Here is a 23,839-nt window from a genome sequence, read left to right as displayed (position 1 = left end):
TGTAAGATAATGTATTGTGTTTTCTCTAAAAGCTGCTGGGTCTGAACTCCCAAAGCAATCATCTGCTTTCGGGTTCTTCCTTTTCTTTCCCTCTGATTCATGGGAGAATGTCCTAGGGACTCTTTAGAGATGTAGGAGAAAAAAAAGGCACACAACAGTCCATTAAGCTAATGACCGTTAGCAATATCGGCTGCAAGTGAACAGAAATAATTGCAAAGTTTTCCAGTTAAGTTGTCATGCACTACAGTTTTCTTCATGGTTGTTACGAAACATCTGTAAAAGCATAATGGGACATTGGTATGTGAATTACAAAATACTGGTTCTCCGTGGAATGTATTGCCAGGTGGGTTGCAAGAAAGATCAGGAACTTGGCAAATACAAAATCCAGTCAGTACACGTACAAAGATAAGATGGAGAGATTACAGTAACCAGCAATCAGACTAGATTAGGCTGCCATACCTCAACAACTTCAAGGATATCCTCCTTCAAAAAGAAACTTAAATACTTCAACTTCTGTCTATGAGTAATTCTTTCCACAGATTGAACTATAAGAAAAGACTCAAGCTGTATACAGCAAGCTGTATAAGCAGAATAGGAATGTTGAGAGCCTCGTAAGTAACCGACTGTAGATGAAAGGGACACTGCATCATTTAGGAAGAAAATACTTTTATTCAAGAATAGAATAATATAAGTAAGACCACTGGGACACAGGAACAATCAGATGAGATACAAAAGCCAGTTAATGAAGAAAAGGTATGAGACAGCAAAAAAATCTGAAAACCCCACAAGTCAGAAAACATCCCATCTTCCACTTTTTTCTGCTGCAATCTGAATGCCATTGTCCCAGTCTCCAAAGCTATTAATGCCTTCAACTGTACGAAGGGCTATACTTTCCCGCATCACCTCTCAAACAGCAACATTCTCCTGGGATGAAGAAAATAATTAAATTTTAGCTGAATAAAATATTACCTGAAGAGACTCTTTTGGAGGGAAAAGTAATCTGTGAAATGCTATTCCAGAGGAGACCAAAATATAAGACACATGTTTGGAATGAAGTTTTTTTAAAATCATAATTGTATATATAGGAGGCAAAATATAAAGGAAAAAAATCCAAAAATGTATTAACGCACATAGACCTTATTATAAAGATTGAGCAGGAATACAGGAGCTACAAAAAAGAACAACTGTAGGGAAAGGAATAATTTCTATTTTCAATGTTTATTCTTCCAATAATTAGCAGTGGATGATATGTATCAGATATGCCACGGATTTTTTTCCAGAATGAAGTAAAAAGGCATTCCTACAATAGGAGGAACCAATTTGGAGATAGGAAAGCTAAATACTGACACTGCCAAATACTGGAAAGCAGTAAGTAACAACTTAGAAGCACCTACTTCTTTCCTTCACCCTTTGACTTCCAAAAGAAAACATGAGCTTGCAGTCCAGAAATTCAAGAGAGCAGGAACTTAAGATGGGTTGAAAACTAGCAACCATCTGAGACAAGAAGAGGACAGAGTATTCTGTACAGCTGAAGGTAGAAGAGGACAAGAAGACTGTGACTATCAAAGAGAAAATGATCAGCAGCAGGAACTTCACATAATTTCCTGGATGTTTTTTGTCATGCATTAGAGGACATTGCAGAGATTGGCTGATGACTCCTTAATTCAACTTGTAAGACTAGTGAGCATCCAGACGAAGTCCCCAAAGAGAAGGAGGGTACTAAGCAAGCAACAAAAAGAGGTAAACAAATTACTACGTTCATAGTATGTGTGCAGATGTATTTGTCCATATTTTGTGTGTGTGTATGCATGGGTGTGTATATTTGTTAAATGTATTATTTTAAGTATACATGCTGTTATGCATACTGGTTTGAAAAGCATTTAATGGATGTAGGAGCATGAATCCAATTGATTTTCAAAATATATACGATATACTTAATGCTAGCATTCATTTACATCCTACTCAAAGGCAACCAAAGTTTGACCAATAGACCCCAGCAACACAGAACTGTAGTCCAAGGAAGAAACTAAAATTTTTTGCTGCACACACTTGGAAAAAAATAAATCAAATGTTATATCCACACACAAATACACATGCATTCAGACATACTTCTATAAACCTATATATATATAAAACACCCTTTCCTATGTATGTGTACAAAGCATACATTTACATTGACACAGTAGTTATTTGAAAGGGAGAGCTTCTCAGAGCTGGAAACAATTATAAGTAAAAAACAGTTTGAAGAAAAAATGTCAGCAGAAAAATATCAATAATAGCTAGGAAAGGAAATATTTCACAACATATCCCACACTCAAGATGAAAAGCTGCATGAATTCAAAAACTAATCTGGATTAGGAAGGGAATTAGAGAGCAACAGTAAATAAGAAATTAAAAAATGGGAAGCGAATGGTAACAAATATAAATAAGGAGCTGTAGAAAACTGCTGTGGAAAACAAAAGAATACAAGGAGATAGTCACAGACAACTAAGGTCCTAAGAAGGCAGTATTTTAAAATCTATCAAACCCAGAAAAAATAATTCCCAAACTCTTAATTACTAGAGAGAAATGACAGAATTGTCTAAGATAATCAGAAAAGACAAATACTCTATTCCATATCAAGGCAAAGTTACACAAGAAATTCCTACCATCTAATGACACAGTTGCTTTAATTTCAACACAAGTTAAGGAGAATGCCAAATGATATGAGGATAAACATTTTTGAATCAGCAGTCCAGATATATTACATTTAAAAGTTTTAAGAGAGGAGGGATCCCATCTGAACTGGAGGTTTTGGTTTTAGTAAGTCTTGAGTGCTACAGTTCCAGAAAGAACCAAAGCACACGAGATGACTGCCAGCTTTACCAAAAAAGCAGTAAGCGAAAAATACCTGGGGGTTATGACAAGTAATCAGTTGGACCAGAGCTCTATTGTGATGGTAAGGCTACCAGATAAATGCAAGTCTTAGACATGGGATGAAACTGCTAAACAGAAAGCTGTACGTGCAGGCAGAAGAGAACATAACTACTGGACGACGCTAGATCCTTATCCTCATGTAAGTAGGTTTGTTTTGATACTACAGCTAAAACCAAATGTACCAGCACAATCAGAGCCTATGCTGATTTGTGCCTAATGAGGATATAGTCTGTAAAATATAAGTGGATATTTTTGTGCCAAATACACAGAGAGACAGGTTTTATTCTTTGATCTGCGATATGTAAAATAGTTACCTGAGGACCAATTTAGTGTTATTTTAAACTATCATTTATGTAATATAGTTAACTAAGGATCAATTCAATGTTATTTTAAGTTCTTGGTTATGATCCTGCGTCCCCTCAACCACAATGCTGAAAGACTGATGAATGCAACATAAACAAAACAGAGTAAGTATGTGCATTCTGTAAATCGGAGTACAGAAGTTCTGAAAATATTTCAAGTATTTGGAACTCACTAGAGTATTTGCTCAACGTGCTATATGTGTTTTTCCAAACTTTCTCTCATGTATTACAAAAAGCCTCCTTCATGTATGTCTGGAAAAAAACTCCATTGTTTTTATAAAATATTAACTTTTCACCTGATTTCTTGGATGTTTGCTGTTCTGATGCTTGACTGAATTGTGATTGATTAGATGAAAGCTTGGTTTTGCTGCTACTGGAATATGAGGCTGCCTTTTGGTTTGTCTCCTGAAGGTTTAATCTTGCTCTTTTAGTTTGGACAACTTCTGTTTCAGTAAACTGTGAAAGCATGTTGGTCTTTGCATTTAGTCCTCCTCCATTTTTTTCAGTGCCTTCTGTTCCACTTACTCCAGCACACACTCCTTCATCTGTTGGTTTAACAAAAGAACATAAGACTATCTATAGCATAATACTCAATATTTTCAGAAATTATAACTCATGTTAAAATGAATGTCAAAATCACCATCTAGTCTAGGTTAAAAAATGCCTGCAGTAACTCCCTCAATTTTTGAAAATAGATTAACATAATGAATCCTTTATCCACTATTCACCGTATGTTAATGTACTGAGATTGAATCCAAAACAATTCAAAGATTCTTTTGTGAAAATATGACCTTTTTTGATTCTTAGGTATTAAAAAAAATAAGCTACTGAAGAATTTCATTCTAATTATTGTACTGATCATTGCAGTCACATTTTGGTAAATACAGTGGGGACTTGGATATAAAACAGCCCCCAAAAATAAAAAGCAAAAGTTAGTAACTAGTTAATCTGGCATAGTGGACTGTACCACAACACATTCCATATGTCTGCTATTTATTTATGGCAAAATACACTCTCTGGAGACCAACTGCTGGGTTTTTTTAATAAAACACATAGAATGCTTACAACAAACTCATAAAATAATTATTTTCAAACAAAACATGGCACCTGTTTTCTGGGAGGTTTCTTTCTGCATATTTTCCACAATCTGAAATGAATAAGGAGACTTGCTGTCTGCATTAACTCCGAAATGCAAATCTGCTTTTGAGTTGGCCTCCTGAAGATCCTCTCTCTTTTGTCTAATTTGAAGTGTGTCCTTTTCATGGAGCTGTAAAGCTATAGGCTTGATCTCTAAACTACCAGCATTTTCAGCTTCAATGTGACATCCTTCAACACCTTGTTCTGCATTAAACAGGATCCTCCCTCCTTTCTCTGGCTGTGGATCCTTTTGTTCAATGGTGCTTAGTACACCACTGGTAGAATTATAAAGACTTCCAGAAACACTTTCTCCATTAGTAGCTGCTGAAAGCTTATGTGCTAACAGTGTTTCTGCATTTGCTTGACGTGCCTGTTCAGTGCAGCTTGTTCCATCTTCAGAAATATTAGTATAAATGTTTTGCACCTCATTTACAATAGTCTGTTGCAATATGTCCATGCTGTCTGAATCCATAAGATTTGCACACGCTGGTTCTGACTCAACTGTCTGTAAGGAAATCTGTTCAAACAAGGCAAAGACAGTTTTAAACTTAGAGTTGATCCATTAATTTTGTTTCCATCAACATCAAATTTAACTTGATTTGTCAAGTTTTGCAAAGAAATAATTCGTTCTGAATGTATTCTCGTATTGATATTTAGATTCCTGTCACTCAAACTACTACTGTTACTCAGCTTGAGACTATGTTAATCACTGTCATAACTCTTGACTTTCTGTTCTAACTTTAAAACAGATACATTATGAGAGGAAGTCAAAGCAAGTAAGCATTGACTGAGAATCAAGTTCTGTTAAAGCAGTAGTTTGAGAATGCTGTGCAGACACTTTTTCTCTGGAAACCACTAATGTGGGGCAACGCAAACTGGTGATCTCCTCCCCTGTTACAACAGAAGTTCCTGAGCTTCCACCAGTTCTGCTCTCTTCTTCTGTAAATGGATTTTCACTGTTACCACTGTTGAATTTATGTCCCTGTTGCAATTCTGTCTGACTTAGCTCAGTTTTACTACAACATTAACTGGGATGCAACAGTTATGATTAGAAACAGCAACACAGTGGCCCATTTCATTAGGTCTAGCATCAGGGAAATAAATTTTCTGCAATTTAACTGTTCCTTGGTTTGTAAGTGGACCTAAACATGAGGTCCATCTAACATAAGACATTATTTCTGAATAGTTTTACTCTTGGCTGTAGCTTCTGCTATAAGGAGAGCAGATTTATTTTTCTTTTTTGAACTTGTATTTTTTTTAATTCGGTTTTCTGCCTTCAAAATCCTGAAGAACTTTATTTTTTGGATATTTCACCAAATTTGTTTTTCCTGCTTTGCTCATTTTTAGCAAAACTTCCTTTGATGCTTTAGTATTATCATGTTGAACTGTGCCATCTGCATTTAATTCTATCTCGAAAACAGGCCACATACTTCATTTCATTTTCTGATAAATTGCTTTATTATATACTAAAATAAAACTGTGCTATTATAAAATTAACTTATTTCCTCTGCCTGTGCAGCTTTTTAAGACGGCAGGACAAAGAAATTAAGGAACTAAGAAATATGTGTAGAAAAGTGTAAAAATTGATGAGTGAAATCCAAGGATAAATATTACTGAAGTGCTTTACACTTTTATTTATTTATGAAAATTGAACTGGTTTCAAATTAATGCTCTGCCTTTAAAGAATTAAAACTACATTGCTTCTGTGGTCATATACCAGAGCTACAGTTTCACATCTCTGGCAAACCTGTCTGCAATGATTCTAGGAAATTATAAAGAAAGGGAAATAACACAGCAAAACCACACAGGATTAACTCATGGCACTCTCACACCAAAACCACTCCAAAGGCCAATGACTAACTAGAATTATCCTGTTGATTACTTCATATCTGGAGATAGAACCAGAACACAAACACTGCAACAACTCACACAACTACTGAAATCATCAGTTATACAGCCACAGTAATAGGTTTTCCCAATCAAATGTTTACCACACCTTCTACTTGGAGAATATCCTTCATCAATCAACTAATGTTTTAAAGTGTAATCTAAGACTATACACCATGGATGCTGTTATAGCATAACATTTCTAAGGACACCATAGATTGCACTACTGTAACAAGAACAGTTATCATAACCACCTAGAACTTTAGGAAGTGAGAATAAAGTGCCTGTGCACACTGCATTATATGTTTCACATATTACCAGTTATCATTGTTCAAAGGGGAGAAAACAGGAGGGGGAGAGTACAGCTTTTAATGCCAAAAGCTGTTGTGCTATATGCAAACAAGCTATGACCTAAGTGACTGATCATGCTGTCTTGTCATCATGTGAGGCACTAGCTCCCGCATCTTACTGAGGTCTCACGGTGTAACTGTGCAAACCTTGTGCAAGACAGTGACCCCCTAACCCTCTCCTATCGAAACCCAACACAAGCCTACTACACAGAGGCAAGAAGCAGCTATCCTACTGCTACAAGCCAAACAACATCTTGCAGTTTCAGTCAGGTTTCTGCAAGTACAAAGAGCCACTGATGTATCATGCTTGTTGTAAACTACCTCTGCAGCACTTGCAAAAACTCAGCAAGAATCACTGCCTGTAAGAGGCAGCTGATTGCCTTTGTCCTGCATCTTCATGAGGCTGCAGCTTATCCCAAGGACCAGTTATGGATCAGCAACCACTTGCCAAAGAATTGGCATAACACTGAATATCACTTTGTTTCAGTCCCTGCTGGGTATGAAGCATCTAGTACATTATGTGCTGGTTTTGAAACACATTTCAGAAATAGTCATCTGCTTTAGTTTACTGAAGACTGCTAGCAAGCCCTTAACAGTTCAGCATCAAGTTAACTTAAGGATTCTTTGTAAAGATGTACCTGTTGCAGGTTTGTATCCTCTACCTTTCGAGTATTTAAAATATTATTTGAATTATCTCCACCTGAAATGACAATGAAAGACAGAAAGAAACCAGAATTGAAAAGAGACCATAATTCTTTACTTTACATATATACCATCTTGTGTCCACAATCTTGCGTGCAACAGAACTTACCACACTTAGCTATCCAGAAAAATTATCAAGCCATAAGGGTTTTATTAGAATCTAAAATATATCAATATATAAAAAGTATATTAAAATCTTGGAGTCTGATCCTTGTTGCAGATGGCATCTTGTACAAACCAGGACAGGTGAGAGTAAAGTATGACGTTATGCTTCCAAATTTTTTTGATGATTAGTGACTTGAGCAATTATTTTTGAAACTTGGAGGAGCTACTATATTTCCCTAACTTCTAACGGGCTTCCCTGATCCCCAAGAGACTTTTCTGAAGCCAGTGATGGTGGGATGATAGCCTAGCTTACATCCTTCCCTGTATAGCATATTTGGGCAGTGAAAGGGATGGAGTAGCTAAAGCTAAGTCATTGGTGTAAAAATAGGCAGCGATATTCCCCAGCACCAATTCAGTGCCTTGCTGGTGGTTTGCTTTACCTTTCCAGCTACCCTCTGTGCTGATAAAATGGCATAAAAAGAGTATAGCAGCCACCAAGATCTTACCCTAGATATTAATATACATACTTAATCCATGCAACTCTATGCATTTACTTCTGGCCAATATGTTCTTAAACCTAGACCAGCCACAGCATATTGAAAAACATCTAGCTCGTCACCCTTTGTTATTTTGTACTGCAACATGAACCCCGAAGCCAGCCCTAAGATTCACCCAACAACCCACGCTGGAACCAGCCTTAAATTGAACAGGCATTTCACAGCATGGCAACTCTTTCTCCACCACTTCAGGAAATCTGGCATGCCAGATGTTAACCCTAGCCTTAGGATCACTGTTAGTCCACTGGATCCTGCCAGTCTTAGTCCTAAATTAACCCCAATGGCCCAGCTATTGAACACTGATTAAGTCAAATCCTAATCCAAACTGTAACTTAAGAACATATTTTTAGCCCACCAATCTTTGTACAGCTCAGAATATCTAGATGATCTTTGGTGGCTGCAGCCCTAACCTCTAATCATGGAACTTCCCAAATAAGCAGTCCCTGTTAGGCTAATCTCTTACAGTAGCATTAACCTTCATTTCACTCATATTTGAAGCCAGTAACTCCTGCCTACTCCTACTGCCCTGACTCTAAACTTACAAAATCACAGAATGGTTTGGGTTGGAAGGGACCTTTAAAGGTCATCTAGTCCAGTCCCCCTGCAAAGAGCAGGAACATCTTCAACTAGATCAGGTTGCTCACAGCCCCATCCAACCTGACCTTGAATGCTTCCAGGGGTGGGGCATCTACCACCTCTCTGGGAAACCTGTTTCAGTGTTTCACTACACTCATCATAAAAAAATTATTCTATCTAGTCAACATCTACCCTCTTTCAGTTTCAAGACAGTACTCCTTGTCCTATTGCAACAGGTCCTACTAAAAAGTTTGTCCCCATCTTTCTTATAAGCCCCCTTGAAGTATTGAAAGGCCACTATAAGGCCTCCCTGGAGTCTTCTCTTCTCCAGGCTGAACAACCCCAACTCTCTCAGCCTGTCCTCACAGGAGAGCTGTTCCAGCCCTTAGATCATTTTTGTGGCCCTCCTCCGGACCCACTCCAACAGGTCCATGTCTCTCCTGTGCTGAGGACTCCAGAGCTGGACGCAGGACTCCAGGTGGAGTCTCACCAAAGCACAGTAGAGGGGCAGAATCACCTCCCTCGACCTGCTGGCCATGCTTCTTTTGAAGCAGCCCAGTATACAGTTGCCTTTCCGGGCTGCAAGCGCACATTGCTGGCTCATGTCCAGTTTTTGATCCACCAGTACCTCCAAGTCCTTCTCTGCAGGGCTGCTCTCAATCCTTCATCCCCCAGCCTGTATTCACACTGGGGGCTGCCCTGACCCAGGTGCAGGACCTTGCCCTTGGCCTTGTGGAACCTCATGAGGTTCACATGGGCCCACTTCTTGAACTTGTCCAGGTCCCTCCGGATGGCATCCCATCCCTCAGGCGTGTCAACTGCACCACTCAGCTTGGTGTCATCTGCAAACCTGCTGAGGGTGCACTCTATCCCACTATGTGATTGATGAAGATATTGAACAGTACTGGTCCCAGTACTGGTCCCACCACTCATCACTGATCTCCATCTGGACATTGAGCTGTTGACCACTACGCTCTGGATGCAACCATCCAATCAATTCCACACCCACTGAACAGTCCATCCATCAAATCCATATCTCTTCAATTTAGAGAGAACGATGTTGTGGGGGACCGTGTCAAAGGCCTTACAGAAGTCCAGATAGATGGCATCAGTAGCTCTTCCCCTGTCCACTGATGTAGTCACTCCATCATAGAAGGCCACTAGGTTGGTCAGGCAAGACTTGCCCTTGGTGAAGCCATGCTGGCTGTCTCGAATCACCTCCCTGTCCTCCACATGCCTTAGCGTAGGTTCTAGGAGGGTCTGTTCTGTGGTCTTCCCAGGCACAGAGCTTAGGCTGGCAGGTCAATAGTCCCCAGGGTCCTCCTTTCTACCCTTTTTAAAATTGGTGCAGTGTTTCCCTTTTTCCAGTCAGTGGGGACTTCACCTGACTGCCATGACTTTTCAAATATCATGGAGAGTGGCTTGGCAACTACATCAGCGAGTTCTCTCAGGACTTTGGCATGCATCTTAGCAGGTCCCATAGACTTATGTATGTTCAGGTTCCTCAGGTGGTCTCGAACCTGATCTCCTCTTACAGTGGGAGGGACTTTGCTTCCCCAGTTCCTGTCTTACAGTCCATCCACTCGAGGGGTGTGAGAAGAGATGTTGCCAGTGAAGACTGAAGCAAAAAGTTGTTGAGTACCTCAGCCTTCTCCTCGTCTCTTGTTATCAGTTTGCCAGTCATGTTCATTGGGGGGGTACACTTTCTTTGACCTTCCTTTTCTGGCCGACTTACCTGTAGAAGCCCTTCTTATTATTCTCTGTGTCCCTTGCCAAGTTCAGCTCCAGCCGCGCCTTGGTCTTCCTGATCCCATCCCTACAAAATGGGGCAGCATCACTATACTCTTCCCAGGATACCCGTCCCCTGCTTCCACTGCCTGTGCATTTCCTTCTTGCCCTTTAGTTTGACCAGCAGGTCTTGACTCATCCATGCTAGTCTGTTGCCTTCCTTCCCTGATTTCTTACACCTGGGGATCGAGAGCTCTTGCGCTCTATGGAAAGCATCCTTAAAGATCTGCCAGCTCTGTTCTGCTCCCTTGTCCCTGAGGGCAGTTTCCCAAGGGGTCCCATTGACTAATTCCTTGAACAGCTGGAATTTTACTTTCCTAAAATTCACGGTGTTGACTTTACTCTTCATCTGACCCATATCCCTCAGGACCACGAACTCCACCAGTGCCTGATCACTGCAGCCCAGGCTGCCTCCAGTCTTGACATCGCCTATTAGCTCACTTGCACTGGTGATCATCAGGTCCAGTATCTCATCCCCTCTGGTAGGGCTGTCTATTACCTGGCTTAAGAAGTTATCCTCAATGCACTTCAGGAGTCTCCTGGATTGCCTACAGCTCGCCGTGCTACTTTTCCAACAGATGCCATGGTGGCTGAAGTCCCCCAGCAGGATGAGAGCCTGCAAGTGCAATGCCTCCTGTAGCTGGAGTAAGAAGGTTTTGTCAATAGGCTCCCCTTGATTGGGCGACCTGTAGTAAACACCAACCACAAGGTTCCCTTTGTTGTCTTGGTCTCTAATTCTTACCTATAAGCTTTCAACCTGCTCGTGGCTATTCTTCAGAGACACCTCTTCACAATCCATCCATTTCTTGATGTGGAGTGCAACCCTTCCACCCCCCCTTCCTCACCTGTCCCTTCTGAGCAGCCTGTAGCCATCGATAGCCACACTACAGTCATGGGATTTGTCCCACCAAGTTTCAGTAATGGCAACTAGGTCGTAGCTTTCTAGCAGCACGGTGGCTTCCAACTCCTTCTGTTTGTTGCCCATGCTGTGTGCATTGGTGTAGAGGCACTTCAGCTGGACTGTTGGCTGTGGACCTTTTTAGAGGAACCTTAATTCCTTTGAGGTATTTCCCTGGTGTTCCTCTGTTGGCTCCTATTACCTCAGGAGCCCCTGGCTCATCTCCGTAAGACTTCAAGTGTGCTCCAGTGTACCCAGCACATCTCAGAGCAACAGGCTAAGGGCCCTTGCTAGCAACCTGTCCCTCTAACCTTGGTGTGTCATCCCACAGCTTGTCACGCGCAAGCCTGATATTACCCTCCTCCCCTTTCAAGTCTAGTTTAAAGCTCTGTCAATGAGCCCCGCTAGCTCATGAGCAAAGACCCTCTTCTCCCTTTGATAAAGGTGAATCCCATCCGACACCAGCAGGCCTGGTGCCGTGTAGACCATCCCATTATTGAAAAACCCGAACGTGTGGTGGTGACACCAGCCACAGAGGCATGTATTAATAGACTGGGTCTGTCTGTTTCTTCCAATGTCGCTGCCCACAACTGGAAGGACAAGGGAAAAAATTACCTGTGCACCAGATTCCCTTACCAACTGTCCCAAGGCCCTGAAGTATCTTTTGATTACCCTTGGACTACATGTTGCACCTTCATCACCACCCACATGGAAGAGCAATAATGGACAACAGTCCGACAGCTGGGGACTCCTTCCAGACTTAAACAAGCCACAGCCCACACTGGCCCATTGGTGTCCAATAGTCCTAATTCTAACTCTAATCAAGGTTTATCTTGTGGCACTTCTTTGTACCTGCCCCTGACCAAGCAGCCTCTGCTGAACCTTCTTCTCAAGTTAGTTCTTAAGACTGTACAAGATCCAACTCTCGTGTTAACCAAAACGTTCACCTACCAACCCCTTGCAAACTCACTAGCTGTTACTTACACTAATATTACTCTAGTCCCAGCCCTAATACTAGCATGTAAGGATAAGCAGTTAAGACGTGGCAACCCCTAAGATCTAGATCTAATCCTAGATCCTCCATTTTTTATCTTATGGATCCTTCAAAATTCATCCTCTAAGCCAGTTTAGAACCAAATTTTTATCTCTAGCCCTAAGCTATACCTCAGCCATCAGCAAGTCCAGCCATGCCCCATCTTACATTTAGACAGGCAACAAATGTTGTGTTTCACATCTTCATTTCAAATTTAAAGGTAGCTCCAGCCCAAGAAAAAGCTGGACATCATTATCTTTTATACTTTGCCAATGTACAGCAACTGTGCTGGGTAAGGAGTGCTTACTGGTACTCGGGCATCAGACACTGAAGGCCATGGAATTACTAGCAGTAATTAAGGAAATATAGTGCAACAGATGTTTTGAATTTCTCCATTTAGTGGTGACGATATAATTCTCTCAGAATAATCCTCTCTTACCTGATACTGAATCTCTTCTGGATTTTGCTACATAGCTTTTAAGCAGTTTCCTCATAGATGAGTCAGAAGCTTCTTCTAATGCACATCTTCCCATCTCATTTTTTAATAAAGGATCAGCTCCATACCAAAGTAGTAACTCTGCCACCTAGAAAAATAAGTTTGTCAGATCATTTCTTTTCTGACAGTATTTTCCATACTCCTTCCTTATACAGGCTCCTCTCTTGTACTCGACAACATGAGCAACTAAAACCAAATCTAAGGCCTATGACAAATAATTCCTCTCTATTCTAGTTAATATAGCCCAAGCATTCCCCTAGATGCATCATTATCCTATAGTCTTATTATTTTCATTTTTATAAATTCGTTCATTATTAACATGATGGCATTAAGCCAAGGTCTCCCAAAATATAGGGTAGGATTCATCCCCCTCATAGGTCTTAATTGGTGGAAAATAACAGGTGATTTTAGGGTATGAGTCAGCTTATCTATTTAGGATATCTACTTTAGGAGAAAATAAATTGTGCTCTAGCTGTGTCTATTGTGACTCCTGTGACTGCAGAGGGAAGCTTTGACAGCTATTTCAGATGTACAACATACATCTGGTCCAATGAAACCCACTCAGATAGTCTTGCCAGCACTGATTTCTGTACAAATATAAAGCCTGATTCTGTTGTTATTCCAGAAATCATAACTTTAGCAAAATGTTCCATCTACCTTTGCAGAATATGTTTTGAAGACATGGAAAATTCACAATCTGATTATTTCCTTTCTCTGGGTAACCCTGCAATCTTATTCCAGCCCTAGTGTGGTTTTACTTGTACCTCTGCCTTTCTCTCTTCAGCATCTGTTATCATTTCAGACTGAGCTTGACTCACACCCTTCACCCATGCATTTAAAGTCCCTCATTACTTCTAACCAAATTGCTACTGAGAAAATTGCTAGTGAAGTTTTCTCAATTCATACATTCTCCTAACAGCAGAGCAAATAAAAAAGGGTTCAATCCACAGCAAAAACCCTCTTGGGGTTCAAAAGTTGTCCCAAATCTATGGATTTTTTCAACGAGTAACATTGAGAACTCTTCTTCCTTAATGAGATCTTTAGTTACACATCACACTTGTATGCTCTCCCTCTCAACTTGTACTATTAGAAAGTCTTTCTATACTTACCATTTTTCTGAAATAAGAAATTAATTTTGCCATATTGCAGGTGCAGAAAGGGATAAAGCAATCTAAAGGTGAGTTTCCAATCTACAATAATAACTTCATGCAGAGAAGGTAGCTCTGAAAGAAACCGCTCCAAATACCATGTTACCAAAAGTCATATTACTGAAGCACTATCACTATTTTGTTGCTAGTCAGAAGCAACAAAAATTCAGTCTGACAGCCCACTTCAGTGATATAACTATACTGCTCCTGAGTAAATACAGTACCACCATGTAGTACCATTCCCTGTGGATATACCAGCTCACATAACTCTGTGCTGAATGATGTTGGTGTACCCAAGTGACCTAGCTGAGATCAGTGCTCTTCCAATATCATTCAGGTTGCTGACCCCTAAATATTACTTGTGGAGATGCAGAGTCCTTCAATACATAACCATGGACATGGTGTCTTAGGTACTTTCACAGAACTCAGAAATGTTTCATGAACCCGCAAGAGTCTGTGATCCACAAGCTGAAAACCAAGCTTGGGGCTCTCAAGTCTCAGAGAAAATTATTAAACAAAAGTGCACCCTTCCTCTTTGCTCCAGGGAGACAGGGAGAAATAGATTAAGTCTTATCTCTGTTGTGAAACAGAAAGAGAGCAAATGTTTAGGGGCAAAACTTATTACACCCCACATAGGTAGCATATGTGCACTTCTACAGCAAGAAACAGCAAGCAGGTAAAAGGGACATGCGGAACTCCTACATAAATCTAGGCCACCCTAGGAACATGCACAAAAAAACAGGCGGAGGCAACCAACCACTGCCAGACTGAAAGAGGATCAACAATTCAGACAGAGGCTTATGAAACCACAGCATTTGGCAACAAAACGTATAATTACTTCACATGAACTATTCAGTTGACTTTGTTTAAGACCATATAAAATATAAAGCCATGTCTTCATAACTCTCCATGCTATGTGTTAATACACAAAAAATCTCTGTGCATGGCTGTGGCTGCACACCATACATGCATGTTTACTAAATTATGAAAAAAAGCCATGAAAACTCCAGAAGACTGCTCAGGTCATAAATTATTCTGGAAGTTGATTATAAAATAAGTGAAACAAATAATATTAAACAGTAGCAATCTATTCCTCAGTACTTCAGCCATTGTCCCAAACAGAAAAACAATTAATTTCTGCTTTTGGACAAACCTTGTAAAGCATGGAATGGTTTGAACAGAAATTGGGCAGAAAGGACTTGCCAGCTCCTGAATTTACCCATAATCTGAAAAGACCAGCCACATGTAAAAAGATTAAGGGACCTTCTGGACCCAACAACAATAATTTCTATTCCTAATCCATAATTTGCATTCAGTTTGGAATATACCTCATAATGGCCTTCTTTCACTGCATCTTGCAATGGTGTTATTTGTTCATTTCCTCTAGCATTAACATCAGCTCCTGCTTTCAAAAGCTCATTTGCTATCTCATAAAAGCCCTCCATACTTGCTCTATGTAGTGCAGTCCAGCCTACAAAAAAGAAAAACCTGTATATCACATTTGGGTGAAATAATTTATAAAAAATTATGTCAGTTTTAGGTTGTCTATTTGATAAATATTTCAGAGACTATACTGAAAAGGTAAAAACCGATGCATTTTACAACACGTTGTATGAAAAAATGTTTATGAAAAAGTCAAAAGGGTTGGGAGATCTCATTCTTTTGTCAAAATTTGCGCTTACTGAAGAAACAAGTGCTGCTGTAACAATATTAGTTTTGGATTTGATAGTTCTGTTATGAAAGAAGAGAATAAAAATGATTCCATCCATATCTTAGTAACTTCGCCCCGAATAAAATGTATATGCTATTTTAAGAACAAGATAATTTTTCATGGCACTTTTTTATTTATATAGGCATGCTGAAGAGGGTAAGAAAGAAAGAAGAGACAAAATAAAGACCTGGAGTCTTTATTGCCAAACAAAAATGTTTTTAAGACTATTCAAGAATGGTTCGAGTTTCCAAAGAAAGCAATGAATAATGCTTCCTGAAATTCCATATCCCTTCCCAGCTATATGGAATAAACCAAGATATAAGCTTCATGACCCACAGAATAAGTCTACTCCATGACGGAGGTGTTGAGGAAAAATAAAAGATGGAATGTAAATCTTTGAACTGGGTTTAGAATAGCCTTGCATCAGCTCCTTAAACATTCATTATGTGACAGTTTTTTGTAGGGTGAGAAAAGTAAGGGAAGAAAACAAAGGATCTTCCACTTCTTATCTTCCAGATCTCAAACCAGCATGCCCTCCAGAAGACCATTTTGATAGACAGCCTCACTCTTCAACCATCTCCCATTATCAGAAGGTTGTCTGGGCCTAATTCACACAGTAAATATGTGAATTAATATGTGAATTAGACTTATTAAGACTGTTCTGCTGCCATTAAGCAAAATTATCTTAATTTCATTGGAAAGAGAAACTCTTGAGGCTCTCTTATACACCACCCAACCCTATTCTATACAAATACAGAATATTGTATATTTGTATAGAATTGGGTTTATTATTGGCACAGGACGTTGCATCAGGTTGTCCAAAAATTTTGTGCTATTAGGCTTTGTTCCCAAATGCTTGAAACTCAACTAAGTTTTAACTACATTGCCTAATGTTGACAGTGCTTTAAGATGAATGGATTTTAACAGTATCGCCAGCAAAACATTTTACTTGCATTTTATAGAGCCTATTTCATTAAGAAACTCTAGTAACTCCATATTCTGGAGCAAAAGCTTGAAATCTGTTAAGGGGAGGATAAAAAAGGTTCACTTAGGGGAAAGTACCTATTTCTCCCTCAGTAAAAAGAATCCTCTTTCTGATACACTAATAAGCCCCTGAAAAATTGAACCTGCAACATGTTCAATTGACAATCATTAGAGTTTAGCAACATGATTCTCCAAGGACACTGTGCCTGCTCCAGATCAAGCAGAAACACAAGTTTCATTGCAACTGTTTTTCAGCTCCCTCAAGGCACTGTGAATCAAGACTCAAACTGAGAGTACAGACAGTATTTCTATCATGCTGTCCATATCCTACATGCTGATGTCCAGGAAATAAAAAGCAGAAAAAAAAACCCAAAAGAATCCAAGAACTCAGTAAGGTACTGAAGCAGAGTACTGTAGCACAGGAATAAGGAAAAATACCAGGCTAAGATGTGGATAATCCCTGGTGGGGGGCTTTAAAGATAGAGAAAAAGGCATAGAGGCAGAATATAATCATCAGAACAACGATTCCCAAAGAGAGTGAGAGGAAAGCGCATTTCAAAATGGCACAGGTCTGGCAACTCCTTTCTAATTATACCTCCCTCACTAAAAAGGAAAGAAGTAGGGCCAGGTCAGCCTCTCATCTCTTCAAGGAGTTCAACTAAAACACGTTTTGTGCAATTGTGCTCCTTTTGCACCAAAAAATGGCAGCCAGAGTCTGGGGGGTGAAGAAACAGTGGCCTGGCGAAATGTGCAAAGGCAGAAAAAGGAAGCAGCTGTGAGGCCAAAAACTGGAACCAGTGCATTTTAGTACACTTGCCCACAGAGACTGCAGCTGAACCCACACTATCAATATTTCTCTGTTGTCAGCGGGTGGCTTTGAAACCCATCTACAAAATATTTTCTCATTTACCTCTAGCACAAGTTAACACACATTACGAGTCACTGTTAGCTCAAATGCCAGAGTCCTATGCTGTAAAAGTGAAATTTGCTGTTAACCTAATCTATCTCTCAATATATTCCAGAAGACAGAGAATTTCTACCTTAATTTTGGTCTGTTATATGCCTACATTATGCAACAGCCTTTAACTGCAGAACACATTTTTTTTTGTTCCCGCAGAACAGTTGTGAAATCCTAGCCACAGCACAGGATGGAAACAGTTGTAAGAATGAATCAAATTTTTCTACCAAATGAGCCAGCTGTCTGTGAAACCATTTTCTCTTTGTTATGAAAGTTTATCAGAGCCTAATGGATGAGACAGGGAACTGCAAAATAAGGAACAGTCTTACATTTGAAACAACTAATTGATACATTAGGGTGTGGCAATGTCTTTGACACAGAGTATCACACATGAAGCTCCATAAGGTGAATTGCTTCAGTCAAAACATTCACAGATGGCCACTACTTGTCATTCTTTTTTTTTGGTGCCCAAGATGAAGTAAAAATGCAAAATACCAAGTACTCACGACTTCACAAAATCAAAGCAGTGCTTAATTATGAAACTACAACTTCCTTTAAGATGCAAGGGGCAAAACCACAGTCCCTGAAAAATTAAACTGGAAAATCCAAATCTTGGTGTCTCAAGCTGGCCACTGAAATGGACCAAAAAAAAAATCTTAAAAAAACATTGCATTGATTATTTAATTAAGGGACTGTTTTGTGATAAACATACACAGGATTGTTGAATTAAGGCTAAGTAAACTTAATTGCATCACTTCGTAATTTTTTAAGTGCTTACTTTTTCCGCAAAATTTTCTTTTTTAATATACTTTTATACATAGGTCTATATATTTTCTCATGACAATTACCAAGTTAAAGCAATAAAAATTTAATAATCTACTGACAAACCTACAGTCTTGTCCACTGCACAAACTCGTAATATGCACTTTTATTAGTTATAGGTAGATATTTGTTTTGAAAACAGTATTTTAACACAATTGCAACTTACCAGCATAATCCTGAACATTTACATTTCCACCAGCTTTTCTTATGTTACGTACAAGGTTTACATCCTGATCAGAAACAGCTCTATGCAGTAAGGTCTCACCATAAATATTCCTCCTATTGACTGTTGAAAGTGAAATGGGGCAAGCAGGATTTACAGAATTCCTACAAAAGGCTTCTTGTCCTGAAAAATAATGTAAAAGATGTGTGTAACAGAAAAATATCTTTCCTCTCTTATTTTGGCTTCACTTTGCATTACAGTTAGTAAATAAGCTTTCTGTAGAAAAAATGCTCATTCAATCTCATAGAAACAAGTATCTCAAAAAATACATTACCAATTAAACAATAATACCATGCAATAAAAGATGCCATAGTGAATTCCATAACAAAACTCCAACTGAAATTCAACACACAGGAAAATGACTTTGTAAAAGTGTGTTAAGTTTAGACTTTTTCCTTTTTAATGACATTTTTGCAAAGTGCATTGTTTCCCACTGGATGGTAAAACTGCTATTCTAGGTTACAATTCATTACAAGATGAGCATTTCAATACCCAGTCAGTTATTCAATAATATGTCTTTTCTTAAAAGTCAAATTTATGAGCAGTTCTTTTATACTCATTTATGTTTTAAAAACCTAAACTTCGTGAGCAAGGAGTATTTACACTAAGATAGTGATTGAGATCAGCTCCCTCAGATTACTTCTCCCCATTACTTCACAACCAGCTCAGACATTTCTGCAATGAGCAAAAGGTGAACAGTTGTTTGGGAATATGAGGCCTAAATGTAAAAAATAAAGTGTAAAAGATACTATTTTTAATTTTTAGTTTATTATTTTACAAAACAGATGCTATGTCCCATTACGCACTCATTACAGTTTTCAGCTTGGGTGAAATGATTTCCAACACATAGATGAGCTGTTCTGTATTTCCCCAGCACTGCCATCCCAGCATCCCTTCATACTGTGGAGAAGTGCACCCTAGCTAATGTCTCTTCTGAAAAACAGGGAGGGAAGAAAGAAGGGAGGAAGGAAAGGGCAGGAGGATCGCCTGCAGGAAAGCAAAATGCATGACCTGGGCCATTAACTGATCTACTAATGAAAAACCTTGGGACAGCAGGCTATATACACTGCTCCTCTCCACAAGCTGTAGCAGATGTGGCTCACTGGCCCTAAAACTCCACCTGGGTGTCAAAAATAGACATTTTAAGTATGACCTTAAAACACAGTTCTAGAGCTGTAACTCACAAAGCCTGATGTCTCTTCCGTTTTGTACATGGTGATACACTGTGAGCTCAGACTAATTCCCAATCTTCTTAAGTTCTTGACTCTGTGTAGATTTTTAGAATCTAACAGGTATGGGTTTACCGAGGACCTTCCCTCAGCTGAGCACACGGACAGTCCCTCCCCTCTACCTCTCCAGCCTTGCAAGACCTTAATCATTTAAGGTACTGCAGTGCCTACTCAAAGCTGGTCTAAACTAGCCAAGCAGTTCAGGAGGCATTAAACCACACATACACAGAATAAGGCGCAGTTTTATGTTATACTTAACCCAATTTAACTTGTTACTTCAAGAGGACCTATTTCCCACCACTTCTACCTTACCTTCCCTAGCCCCTTCCTTGTGTCTGACCTTGTGCAAAACAAATGATACTTGCTGATCCAAACTGAAACTTTTTGTGGGGCTGTTTTCTCAGTGAATTACCAAACTAAGATGACTCACAGACTCTTGATTGCTAGGTCTGATGCAAAAGGGAGGTAAACTTGCTAGATTGGATTAACATGAAGCTACCTCTATAGGCAGTGCAACTCCTTCTGCAGAAATCATGCTAAAAAATCAACAGTTTGTTTTCTGAGTGGAAACTAGTAAGTCAATTTGAAATAGAAGAGCAGTTACTCATACAACTTTGAATCTCATAAAAACAATGCTTCCACTAGGAATAATTAAAACCCTGCAAAAGAGAAGGTTTGTTAATTGGAGGTAGAATGATTCATATTTTGTAAGATCTATAACGTAGCTGTTACAGTTCAAATACTTCCAAACTTTGTAAGCTGTTTAAATGATTGTAGGTGCATAGATAAATCCAGACTGAGTGGGCTTAAACAAAAACTTTTTTAAGATCTTAATCTTAAAGGTGCTGGAGTGAGCACTTAAGTGAGGAAATTCTTATTCTCCTAAATGCTTCCTCTGTGAGGCAAAGAATTTCTCTGCATGCATCTTCAAAGGATGAAAAATGGCAATCTTTCTGGCAAAGCACGTTGCAAGGAAAAATACTTCAAAGAGCGCTCCGTGACTGCGGTAGTGAAGGCCCTATAATCCTATATTTAAAACAGATAGGATAACAACAGCAGGCATTCAAAATAGAATAAACTGGTTTGTATAGGTCAGTTCTTGGGGATGGCACTGCCCTCAGAATGATGCTGCACACAGAATACTAGATTATAGAAGGATATATAAATGCATATCAGGATCTACAATTTCACTCTGCATGAAAGCATTTTTCTTCTGCTTTTCAGAATACACCATAATTTTTTCATACATAACACGATGACAAAAATTGCATCCTGAAAAAATTCTCATGATTCTTAAGGAGTTTATGCAAAGAAGTCGAATGTTAGGTTGCTAATATGTAGGTTTAAACAAGTGAGGGAAATTATCAATAATTTTCATTATTAAAATGAATGTTTATACCACCTTTTTAAGAAATACATCACAATATATTGGAAAGGTTAGGAATTATATTTGATTCAGTATAGTTGTTAAAAAAAAAATAATCTGTATAATAAACATCAGAGAATATCTTACTCAGTTTGTTTTCAATTCTCTTGCTCCTTCTTCTCTGCTTAGCTTTTCTATCCTCATTCAGAGTTATTTCTTGGCATATGTTGGTTTCTAGATCCTGCTTGTCTTTGGAAGTAGATTTCTGAATTTTACTGACAAGAGATTTGCTTAGAATCAACAAAAATATTCTATTCTCTATATAAATTGATGTTTATAGTAGAGCTAAGAATGTCAATATATTTCATTTTAAAAGGAAGTCTGTAATAGCATGCAAGTATATAGGCTAAATCAGGCACTACTCAGTAAAGAGTAAATCAGGAGAGAAACTAACTTCCAGATCTTTAAATAAAAGGTAAAACCTTTACCTTTTGATCATTTAAAGTCATTCACATGAGGAATGATACTCTGTATACATTGTATTAATTACATTAATTTAAAAAAAAAGAATTTAAGAATATTATGCATGATTTTGTCATACTTAAAATCCTTAGCTTTGTTTTTTGTTGTCTTGCCACTGTGAGACATCCTCTCCTGAGTCTCTTCTAGTATTTGGCGATGACTGGAAACATGATCTCTGCACTTTCTTGAGGAGGTCTCTCTTAACTGCATTGCTTTCCTTGATGTTGTCTGGGCTGTTTCTGCACGTGCTGCAGCTTCCATTGAATGTGAACTTCCCTCACCAGTCTGCTTTTCACTAGAGGTGGCACCCCAGTAATCTGAAATTACTTCCTTCTCTCTCTGCTGATCTCCCACAGGCTGTGACAAAAAAGAAATATTACAAGCAACTGGTAAGCATGCAATTAAAACAAGGGCTGTATATATAAGAGCTCCAAGAACATTGTGTTATAAATTATATGTGTGCTCACAGACAATGGAGGGGTTGATTAAGTGAGTAACTGGAATTCTACAGATACGAGAGACAGAGGCTGCCAGAGGAGAAGCACGCCTAAAGTAGTACACCACACCACATGCCTCTGGCAGAATTAGCCAAGGGAATTAGGATACTCAGAATCACAACTTAATCTAGACTGGCTGACAGTGAACAAAAGTTGTTATTATCTGAAAGTTGTTTGGTTGCACATATGAAATGACTTAACAGCTTCATTTCAGTCTCCTATGGACGTGAGCTCCTGTCCTAAAAAATAAAGTGATGGCTGAGATGTCTTAAGCTAGACCATCTTATCTCACTCTTGCACAAGCCTAGAAATGTGCACAAGATCAAGAACCATGTTTCACCTGCAGTTCAGTAACTCTCAGCTGAGAAGTTATTTCTAAAGACATACCATCCCTGAACTACAGCCACCACAGATGAGATTCACTTCACTGACCTTCAGCCAACTAAAACCCAGGCACCTAGATGACATTAGGCATCCTTGCTACCCCTACCATTGGTTAGATGAAGAGCTACTTTCATAGATGATGGCAATTCACTTTGTTCTACGTTGTGCAGAGGGGAACCTAAATGATTGGTGTATAAAATCACAGAATCATTTACGCTGGAAAAGACCTTTAAGATCATCAAGTCCAACTGTTAACCTAACACTGCCAAGTCCACCACTAAACCATGTCCCTAAGTGCCACATCTACACGTCTTTTCAATACCCCCAGGGATGGTGACCCAACCACTTCCCTGGGCACCCTGTTCCAATGCTTGATAACCCCTTCCATGAAGAAATTTTTCCTAATATCCAATCTAAACCTCCCCTGGCGCAACTTGAGGCCACTTCCTCTCGTGCTATCACTTGTTACCTGGGAGAAGAGACCGACACTCCCCTCACTACAGCCTCCTTTCGGGTAGTTGTAGAGAGCAGTAAGGTCTCCCCTCAGCCTCCTTTTCTCCAGGCTAAACAACCCCAGTTCCCTCAGCAGCACCTCATGGGACTTGCTCTCTAGACCCTTCACCAGCTTCGCTGCTCTTCTTTGAGGCTTATCTCTAACAGTAAGGGAGAGAAATCCCACCCTAAAGATATGGCATCACATGGCAGTTAATTTGAGTTACTTGAGTTCATTCACTGTTTTAGTTAAGTGAGTGTGACGTGCTGCTGAGTATCACTCAAGTTGCTGAAACCTGGGTGCTCATTAGCTTATTACAGACTTGAGTAATGCTGAAAGCTCTTAGGACACACCCTCAGCACATATGCATACAAATTCTTTCACAGTGATGTGGGAGAACTTTTTAGTCCTCTCTTGGGACACAGATAGAAATGGAGGATTTGACGATTAATTTTTTTAATTTACATATTCAGCAGAGAGGCTACTGAAGAGGTGAATTACATTCCTAGAAGTGGTCTTTCCCGGTCAAGAGATGATGCACGTTAACATGGCAGTTGGGGAAACCAGATGTTTCAGTTTACAAAACTATCAATGCAGTACTTTCCATGGCATCACATCTGCCATGGGAGGAGGGTTAAAGAAGAAGAAAACACTTCAAAGAGAAAAAAAAGCCACTTGCTTTATAAGGGACCACA

General features: G+C 39.3%; 1 protein-coding gene across 1 annotated transcript in view; it reads right to left on the bottom strand.

Annotated features, from left to right (window-relative positions):
- Nucleotides 1-23,839, bottom strand: part of ANKRD31 (ankyrin repeat domain 31) — a 72,428-nt gene that overhangs the window by 30,995 nt on the left and 17,594 nt on the right. Inside the window, exons 8-15 of the mRNA XM_072859687.1 lie at nucleotides 21,850-22,127; nucleotides 21,396-21,523; nucleotides 18,597-18,776; nucleotides 15,284-15,426; nucleotides 12,751-12,895; nucleotides 7,291-7,352; nucleotides 4,386-4,932; nucleotides 3,575-3,823 (exon numbers count right to left, since the gene is read on the bottom strand). Of these exons, the coding sequence (XP_072715788.1) occupies nucleotides 3,575-3,823; nucleotides 4,386-4,932; nucleotides 7,291-7,352; nucleotides 12,751-12,895; nucleotides 15,284-15,426; nucleotides 18,597-18,776; nucleotides 21,396-21,523; nucleotides 21,850-22,127 (1,732 nt within the window). The remainder of the gene's footprint in view (nucleotides 1-3,574; nucleotides 3,824-4,385; nucleotides 4,933-7,290; nucleotides 7,353-12,750; nucleotides 12,896-15,283; nucleotides 15,427-18,596; nucleotides 18,777-21,395; nucleotides 21,524-21,849; nucleotides 22,128-23,839) is intronic.

This window comes from Ciconia boyciana, chromosome 4 (genome assembly GCF_034638445.1).
Source record: "Ciconia boyciana chromosome 4, ASM3463844v1, whole genome shotgun sequence".
Taxonomy (NCBI): Eukaryota; Metazoa; Chordata; class Aves; order Ciconiiformes; family Ciconiidae; genus Ciconia; species Ciconia boyciana.
Note: the sequence above shows the minus strand (reverse complement) of the source record. Positions and strands in the feature narration are given on the sequence as shown.